The sequence below is a fragment of the Pundamilia nyererei genome, unplaced genomic scaffold, assembly GCF_000239375.1.
Source record: "Pundamilia nyererei isolate P.nyererei 1_Seehausen unplaced genomic scaffold, PunNye1.0 scaffold00258, whole genome shotgun sequence".
NCBI classification, from domain to species: Eukaryota; Metazoa; Chordata; class Actinopteri; order Cichliformes; family Cichlidae; genus Pundamilia; species Pundamilia nyererei.
Window position 1 is genome coordinate 688,395 of NW_005187659.1, and position 9,576 is coordinate 697,970.

Genomic DNA, 9,576 nt, shown 5'->3' on the forward strand with positions numbered 1-9,576 from the left:
CCTGTTCGAGTTGCTATGCTAGACAAACTATGTGATGGCACTGTTACTGAATTACCCCAAACATATTTTCCACATTATGTTTACCTCTAGGATTGCTCAAAATACAATTAGGACTATTCACAGGAACTTATTGCAGTGGAGGTGAGACACAAACATTAATTTCAAATGTTAAATCATTGCTCTTTTATTATTTGCATTCACGACATTTATTTTAAGATCGACTCAACTCTTGTATTATATCTGCAAAAAGGTTAAATCAAAGGCATGTAATTTATATAATCAAGTACATCGTTTTAATAGTTTTGCGTTTAGATTTTGTTAGCATCATTACAGTGTAGTAGTTCTTGTTTTATCTAAAATTACGAGTATGACAGAAATCTTAGTAGACAGTTAAGTACATAAATATTACACAAATTAGTAATAAACACAACTTTTTCAGTTACTACTGTACTGATAAAATGATAAACACTTTTGCTCAGAAAGAAACTATATATCACCTTACAGTTGGGTGTTACAAATAAAATAATATAGTATAATATAATAAAATATAATATAATAAAGTCATAGCTATCGCTCTCGAGAATTATCTTCACGTGAATAATACTTCTAATCTGTGCAACAATAGAATCCTCATATTCACAGAATCATTTCTTTCCTGCCCTCCTCTGCAGAAGGCGCAGAACCCCCAGCGTAGCACTAAACACGCGGTCATGTTTAAAGATCATCTTGTAGAATGTGTGCAGAGGCAGTCGGCCAGTTGGATCTGCATGCTTGAGGGCAGTCATGGGCATGTACACTTTGTTGGTCTGGTGACGCAGAGGAGGGTCCTTGGCTGTGATCACGTTAACTGTTTGCTGAAAAATAAAAGCAAAAAAATTAAAACATTTATAAGTTTTCTTTTTTTTGGTTTCCCGTTTGGATCTTTAGCCATCAGAATTGTTGTCTTAAGGCCAAGAAAGATGCCAAGCGGATTTATTTTACCAAGTGGATCATCATGGCCTTGCCATATTGGTCCATTTGATTGACCTTTATTATAATTATGTATTTATTTTACAAACGGGACAGACATGACTGGGGGATAGGACAGGGAGAAAGAATGAAAGAAAGAGAGGGAGAGAAAGAAAACCAGAGGGGAGAAGAGATGGTGAGAAAGGGGGGTAGAAAGAAAGAAAAACAAACAAAACACCTGGATCACCTGTATGGAGAAAAAAAAAAAAAAAAAAAACAAAAAAAAAAAAAGAAAAACAAAAAAAACACAACAACAACAACAAAACAGCTAACAGTAGATAACAGTAGATACTAAACATTAAACGATATTGTGCAGCACGCAAGATAGACAGCGCACAATGTGCTTTGAGGCAGCAGCCAAGAAAGGTGTAGTCCACGTCTGTGAACACCCGTGTGTACACCTGTGTGCACACCTGTGTGGATCAGCATGCTTGTATTCCAAAGGTTTCTCCATGTAACGATCTGCTAGGGAGTGTGGGGAGCCAAAGCCCCGTCCCCCAGGGCATGAAGCAGGTATGGAGGAGATCCAGGCCCCAGATATCCAGAGGCCCCAGAGTACGAGGACCCGAGGAGGACCACCAAAAGGGGGGAACTGTGCCACCCTCCTGGGAAGAGCTGAGTAGAGCCCCAAACGAGAGGTCACCCAGCAGCTACGGAGCAGAGGCCAGAGGGGGTTGTAGTGGCGTGCCCGCGGGCTCTCCCGGCAGCCTCTCTGTGCCAGAGAGGACCGAGCTTCAGGCCCATTCATAAATTTTCACTAAAAAACATGTTATTTTACCGTACCTTTAAAAACACAATTTTAACCACTTGCCTCAGCCACTTCCTCTGGTGTCTGACTTAAAGAAGTAAAGATTTCTTTAGAGTATGGAAGGTAAAGTTCCCTGAATATCCTGGCAGTCTCTTCATCCGTCCCTGATAGATCCATCTTCTCAGCACTTTCGTACATTTTCCTTTCAAACTCCGTCACCACAGGGCCAGGTTCTACTAGAGTTGTCCTTTGAACAAGGATATAAAAAAAACATAACATTAAGACCACTGTCCCTTTACACTCATTAAGTTTTTAATATTTTGCCAATGTGGGCTTACTGATAACTCAAGTTTTAGTTGTGGGCTGGCTGCATTTTTAATGCTGTAGTATGTTTCAGGACATGTAATCACTTGATGTTAAACTTCATTGCTTGCACTGCCAGACTTTCACAAAATCCTTCCACAGCAAATTTGGATGCAGAGTAGACATCGTTGAACAGAAGTCCTGGTTGGAAATATTATGAAAGATGTTAGCTTTTAGTTTTCTCTACATTGTATGCATGTTCTGAAGTTTTTTATCAGCACAAACAAACACACCCTGTAGTCCCATGACACTGCTCATCACCACAATGTGGCCACTCTGTCGCTGCTTCATGTCAGGCAACACCTCTTTCACCAGACGCACCAGGCCAAAGAAATTTGTGTCAAACAGCTCCTTCATTGCATCGATACTCTGGCACTCCAGCGGCCCAATCATGCCAACACCAGCATTGTTTACTGTAACAACAGAATACACTATGCTTTCAAACTGTATACTTGTAAAAAGAAATGTTGAATCCAATTAAAGCTTATCTACAAGATGGAGGAAAAACAGACCAAGAACATCCACCCGTCTGTTCGGCAAGCTGTTAATACATTCTTTGATGGAAGTTTCACAGCAGGCATCCAACTCTTTGATTTCGAGGGTTTTGTTTAAGGAATCGCCTGCTGCTTTCTCCAAGGGTCCCCGTTTCCCAAGATCTCTCATGGTGGCAACCACTGCCTCAGATAAAGAGGGAACACACTGACTGTCAGCAATGATGGTTACTTCTACCACCTACCTGTACTATAAGCAAGGACTGATCAGCTGACCTTTAAACCGCCTCAGTTCATCTTTGGCCAGCCGTGCAGCCACAGCCAAGCCAATGCCAGAAGAACACCCAGTCACCAGCACCCTCCGGGTTGCCATGCTCGTTGATCTTTGACCTAAAGGTTCAGGTGGTCTTGACTGGTCAGTCAAACAACGTTGAGAAAAGAGAAATATTATTAAAGATATTATTAAAGGAATATTCTTCAGCCAATGTAAAGTCTTTGTAGTAATCACTCTATTGGCATATACATCTAGCTTAGTTGGAGTTTTTTTTTTTTTTTTTTACCATGAATTGGATAAAAAGAAGAAATGTTACTGTTAAATACTTCTTTTTAATATGTATGTATGTATATATATATATAAAACAGCAAAAACTGATCACTCACATAATGCACTGGTTGACAATTTACTGATTAACTTAAAAAAAAAATTTAACAAAAGGTCACTTCTTGTGTGTCCATGTGAAGTGATATTAAGACTAGAGTGCCTTTGTTATTTGTTAAAAGATTACATTGGCGCTAATCTGCTTAATGTGTGCTGGAATGTTTGTCTGCCTTACCAAAGCCCAACACCTTTTTATTCAGAATGGAACCAACAGATATTCACATAAGGACATATTATAAAGAGTTATTTTAAAGAAGCGGTATTATGAAGAGAATAGAATAACACGTTTAGAGACCAAGTGTAATAATTCTTAACATTAGGGTTTGTTTGTTTTTTTAAAGATAGTATTGCTTTGTAGTTATATATTAAGTCTCACGGCATCCCAAGAGAAATTTATTAAAATAAAAAATTACAATATTTTTTCCGTAACACATTTAAGTATAATTACACTATAACAGTTCAATGCTAATTAATAAAGTACACTGTGCTAAAGCAAAGTACTTGGTATACAATTTGTAGTGAGTCAACATAAACTATCACTGCAGAATGGATAGCCTGCAGCAGACGCTGTAAATCCCTACAGGACGAGTTAACCACATTCAAGTCGAACCCTAGAGGCATGTAGTTTTCTTTGTAGTTGATATTGTAATATACCAACCTGTGGAGCGAACAGCGCTTTCTTCACAACAGTGGATATGAGAAATAAAGAGACAGTAATAAACTAGTAGCTCACTCAACTTCGTAGCGCAGCATTCGGAGAGCAGAGGCAAGACTGGGACACGGCTACATAAGCCCAGTGATTATCTAAGGTCAGTCAGGCCGACGCAGTACATGGGTGTTGTAGTTTTTTAGCCAACAACAGCAGCTCCGTTGAAAACAGCAGCCACGCCGTGGTTGTTGCTGCTCCTGTAGCAGCCTTATGCCCTTAAAAATGTTAATAAATTATATAAATGTAAATCGAAATGTTCTAAAAAAACGATGGTTAACAAAGTTTACTGTAAAACGAGATCTAGGTCTCCTGTTGTAGTCCATGGAAAATACCACATTCATACCCTTATTTAAAATGCTGTTGCAGTTCGTCATTGTAACCACTATAGGTCACACTTGTTTTCCTGAACTCAGAGCTGGAGGTTACATCGACAGGCTTCAGAGGTTACCGCTATAATGAAATGGTTACAGTACGCATTACTGAAAATAGTTCTGCAACTGACTCAAAAAGGTGAAGTAATAATGTGTTAGTGTTACAGGATCTATGAAGTTGCACAACATACTTGGTGTTTTTTCCTTAGTTTCAAATCACTCTTTTCAATGAAGCAGTTTTTCTGAATCTCGTCTAATGTCTGTTTATATTTGAGGTGCAAATGCTGAGAATATCCAATGGATGGATATGAGTATTTGCGTAGAAGGGCTGTGTTTAAAAAAGTTTTTACCCACAGACAAAAACACAGTGTCACAGGCAAGGCAAAGAGAAAATTGTATATCTTTCTGAGTATATACATATATACATACAGTCACGTGAAGTAATGTCGCTGTAAGGTTAATCATTTGTGCTATATTCTGATATTCTGCCCTGGCAGGGGAAAACATTGTACCGTTCAGCTGTTGCATAACAATAGGAAATGTGCTCTTAATAAGTATTTAAAGGACAGTTTTACAAAGAGAGGTTTTCCAACTCCTGTCAGTTTAGCATACATTTATAAGGCATTATGTCTATAAATTATAAACTTACTTGTCATGAATGACAAACAAGAAAATCATAAATAAGGATTCCTAGAGTTTAGTTTAGTAAAAGTTTGTATTTTTCTGTGAAAAGAAAAGGTTATTTGGCGCGAGGTTCACCCTAAAGTTTACATTAACATTTATAAGAGGTAACTATGACAGACAATAACGTGGAAGTGCATGTTTAGAAGTGGAGACATTTATTTCAAGTTACATGAATTGGTCCTGAAAAGAATAAAATCATATTATTTTTTTTATAATATTTATAGGGTTCACACTGCTTTGAATGATAGCAATGACTATTTCCTCTTGGGCAAACCAGTCAGCTTGCACACACACGTAAAAACCCCCCCAAAAAAACCTTCATGCTCAAATGCTTTGAATATACTCTACACATCTGCAGAACCAGATGGGTCCTTTCAGACTAGTAAAAGGAAGGAAATACCACACTGCGCACTGTGGGCTCACGGCACTATTAAGATGAAAAAGGGTTCAGTTTAGGATTACTACTTCTTGCATGACAGATGTTTATTTGCTTTACAGTTAGAAAGAACAAGGGTTGGATTAAGTATCCCAGTAGCTACATAACAGTCAACCAGCAAGAACTGCAGACTTACAATAAGACCAACAACTAACTCAATACTCAAGTTTAAGGATTTTCTCTTTTTTGTATTCTTTTTCTTAACAAAAGGACAAACATTTAAATCCAAGTTTCTGTTGTATTCAGGTTGCATGACACCGAATGGGGACAAGCAAGAAGAATTTGGTGTTCTGAGGGTACAAAACACATATCACGCGATCTGTACCAACAAAAGGTACAATGTGAATTCTCTTGAGACGTGAACACTAATATGGTTCATCATTATGTCTCAGGTACTTCCTTGTCTCTGTTTAAATGTGTATACCAGTGCCAGGGGGTAACCTAAGACATTTTTTCACAATGTGAAAGAAAATAATACTGCATGAGAACTATTCATTTTGAATATTTGAGCTAATGCTTCACATGCTGTTCAGTCACAATTTGTACAGACTGTTGTGGCACTCTTGGGATCCGATTTGTTCAAGTTTGAACCTAATATTAATTCCACTTAATACTAATCATTATTGCAAAGGTAATTTTACTTATATCAAAGTTTAGCCACTGGATCTGAAACTTATTTAATTATCCTTATTTTGTTATATTTTATGTTCCTGATGTTCTGTGTTACAAAACTGTTAACACTAGCCTAATTTACCCTCACCTGATGTTGCATAAAATTAGTGAAAAATATTAGCTCCACTCTGAGGGCTTATGTTAAATGCTGTACTGTGTAACTCTCTGGTACAGAATAGTAGAGATAATATTTCATCTCCTAATCATCTGAATTTGATAGATGTTATTGGATGTTATGAAAGAGGTTTCATAACATTTAAGCAGCACATAATTCCTGCCAGATTCTCTTGTTACTGTTTTGTATTCCCTCTGTTACTCCTTTGGATGTTTTGTGTTCTAGCTTTAGGGAGTGGTCAGTTTTCATAACCAGCTCTTTATAAGCAGAGCACTGGAGAAGACTGCAGACATTCCATTTTTGAAAGCAGACAACAGTCAGCCAAGATGTAAGTACAATTTTAATTTCCAGAAGGTCTTTAAAGCAAATAACCCTATATAATGTAAGAAGTAAATCAAATAGACAAGCAAAGCAACTTTAAATGTGCCTTTCAGGATTTTTGTTTCAGGACTTGTTTGTTTTCTTCTGGTTCTAACAGCTGAAGCTAGAGTTGGGTAAGAGACCTGAATTTGAACTGAAGATAGTGAGCACAGTTTTAGTCAATACCTATCGCAGGTAGTTGTTGCTATGGACTTGTAAAACTTCTTTAAAAAGCATTTTCCTCTGTAACTTCACAGCAACTCCTCTGAGTTAAGCTTCTGCACTGAGACACCAGAGTGCCTGCTATTCGATTTGATTTGTAAGACCAAGGATTATGAGGTAAAATATTTTTTTCATATTTTAGGTGTAGCAAAGTTATAAAAACACCAGTTAAAATATGTTTGTTCATGTATTTCAGGTGCGTCACTATGACTCTGTGAAATGGGTCTCAACTAATGAGAAATCCTTCTTCATGGAAATGGCAATGCCAGTAGCATTTAATCGACTGTTCAAATACATCAGTGGTGAGAACCAGATGGGTGCGTATGTGTTTATCTAATTGTGTTTCACATTCAATACTCTATTAACCCCGTGTATATGAACACAGATAACAGCTATTTGTAAATGGAGTTTCTGTTCATAAAATACAATCTATATATAGTGAGGGTTTTAAGCCAGTTTTGAACACGTGACACGTCTAAATTTAAAATGGCCTTTGACCAAACATAATTACTGTATTTGGTTATATTCAGGGAGCAGTGGTAGTCTCGTGGTTTTATTGGATATTTTAGTAAGAAAACCTGCGTGTTTTTATATTCTTTTCTTCATTTTGTGTGCTTCTTCGTTGTGATGTTTGTTTCAGTTCCCAAAAAACATATTTGTGTTTGCATTCAGGAAAGAAAATTCAAATGACCAGTCCTGTTGTGGTGAAAATACCAGACAAGAGATTTTGGCAAATGGGCACCTACACAATGAGTTTCCTGCTGCCGACGGAACATCAGGAAAATCCTCCCAAACCTACTAATTCAGACGTATGTTTTTCAAACTAAAAAAATAGTGGCAAATATTTAATAGGAAATTATTTGATGACAGATAGTTTCATCATGATTTGCAGGTGTACATCACTGACACTCCAGATATGAAAGTGTATGCATATAGCTACGGAGGATGGATGACGACCTTTTCTGACAGCAGTAATGCTAATGACCTGAGTAAAACTCTTGATTCAGTTAAAGCAAAATACAAAAAAGGATCCCACTGTGCTGTTGGATACAACAGGTAAAGTAATCTCCATCATTAGAAGAAAAACATGTGAACGAAATCATCAAAAACAGCTTCAGTTTAAACTATTTTCTTGATTATTCTAATGTGAATCTGTGTCTGTGTGCGTCCCTGTGTTCCGTGTTTCTGTGTGGTCTTTCATGTTTCTTGCAGTCCAATGAGGATGTTTAACCGCCACAACGAGGTCTGGTTTGTTGCTGAGGACGAGCCGGTGTGTGAAGAAAAAAGCAGTGAGGAAACAGATTAATTGACTCACTGTGAATTGTAAGACCCATGCAAAAATATAAGCTGAATGCACCGTATACCTGTGGATTAACAGCAGCTTGTCTGTGATTTCCTTCTTTTAATAAAACTTTAAGCATTGACTCTTGATTCTTTCTAATCAATCCACCTCTGTTGATCTTACAACAGCTGCAGTGACAATACTGAATGAAAAAAATAACCCACAAGTATCAAATCGCAGTCGCGTTTAGCAGTACTACTCAATGCCACTAGATGACACTATTAGGCTGCACAACTGCATCCAGAATTCCAAACGCTTCCCAGGGCTTCAGTCTTTGCATATTTTAGCTACTTCTGCAGTACTTTGCATTTAAATGAAGGAAGGAGGACACTGAACAAAGGCTGTGAGCTTAACAAGGTAGATTTGGTTTTGGCAGTGGTGGGGACGGATGATTCAACCACCGAGCCCTTTTTTTCCTTTTCGTCTTTGCTTCTTGATAAAAAAAAATTTTTTTAAAAAGGGGGGGAGGGGGGGTATACTTGCTTACATATGCTATTCTACATGATTTTAAACCATTTAAAATTACAATTCATAGTTTTATATGTGAATTATATAATGTTAAATTACTATTAAACAAATGACTAAGTATTTTATACTTTAGTTTACTTCAACCATATTCCATATAAATCAGATATCATACAAAAATAAAAAAATAGCTTAAAATACAGTCATGACAATAAAATAATATGACTTTAAGGACTTAACAACATTTCTTCAGTTACACTACACCAACATCTCTGATACATTAGCACTAAGGGAACACTGAATGACCTGGTGGTTTTTGCCCATAAAACTACTCATCTAAGATTACCACAAAGTAACAGATCTCTTAGCAAAATTATGCAACATTTTAGGCACACTATTGCCCCTATCAAGTCAGTGAGCTGGGATGTTTTACTCTAAACATGAACTACTGTTACAGCAACAGACATGGACTACTGGTGTCCCACACAACAACCCAGTGTCCACTATGTGAAGGAGCCAAACACAGGCCTTCTCCTCTCATTAACTGAGATAAACTGCTGGCATATTTGTTTTACATCTATACTGTCCAGTCTCTCCTAGTGGACATGGTAACACGTTATTCATGGTTACATACAATTTTAGACTGATGTGGGCCAAAGCCTAAAACGATGTGCCGGGAGTTTGCTGTTCTCCCCAGTTCAGATATTTGAAGTTTGCACAGCTACATACAACAAAGTTTATTTTGCAACCCAGAAAGAGTAATAAGAGGGGCACTGAAATCCGGGATTGTCCGAGAAAAAACGGGAGAGTTGGCATGTATTGCCTTGCATAGCCTGTAACTTTATTATGATGGACAGGTTTTATGAGTGAACTCGACTTTAAGTGACTTACAGGTTTCTTTGAAAAATACTTTCTTATATCCAGGTTCTTTT

At 37.4% G+C, this 9,576-nt stretch overlaps 2 protein-coding genes across 2 annotated transcripts; one reads left to right on the top strand and one right to left on the bottom strand.

Moving 5' to 3' along the window:
- Positions 1-184: 184 nt before the first annotated feature.
- On the bottom strand, positions 185-4,059 carry LOC102201877 (retinol dehydrogenase 8). The gene is made up of 7 exons (XM_005749950.1): positions 3,927-4,059; positions 2,887-3,022; positions 2,632-2,793; positions 2,353-2,532; positions 2,167-2,260; positions 1,820-2,003; positions 185-854 (listed from the first exon to the last, which is right to left on the bottom strand). Exons 2-7 carry the CDS (start codon positions 2,981-2,983, stop codon positions 645-647), a joined length of 927 nt encoding a protein of 308 aa, XP_005750007.1. The 5' UTR covers positions 2,984-3,022; positions 3,927-4,059; the 3' UTR covers positions 185-644.
- A 2,442-nt stretch (positions 4,060-6,501) lies between these two features.
- soul5 (heme-binding protein soul5) lies at positions 6,502-8,261 on the top strand. The gene is made up of 7 exons (XM_005749952.1): positions 6,502-6,583; positions 6,690-6,749; positions 6,873-6,954; positions 7,034-7,154; positions 7,510-7,646; positions 7,730-7,893; positions 8,050-8,261. Coding segments are annotated over exons 1-7 (660 nt in total). The 5' UTR covers positions 6,502-6,581; the 3' UTR covers positions 8,144-8,261.
- Positions 8,262-9,576: the final 1,315 nt, after the last annotated feature.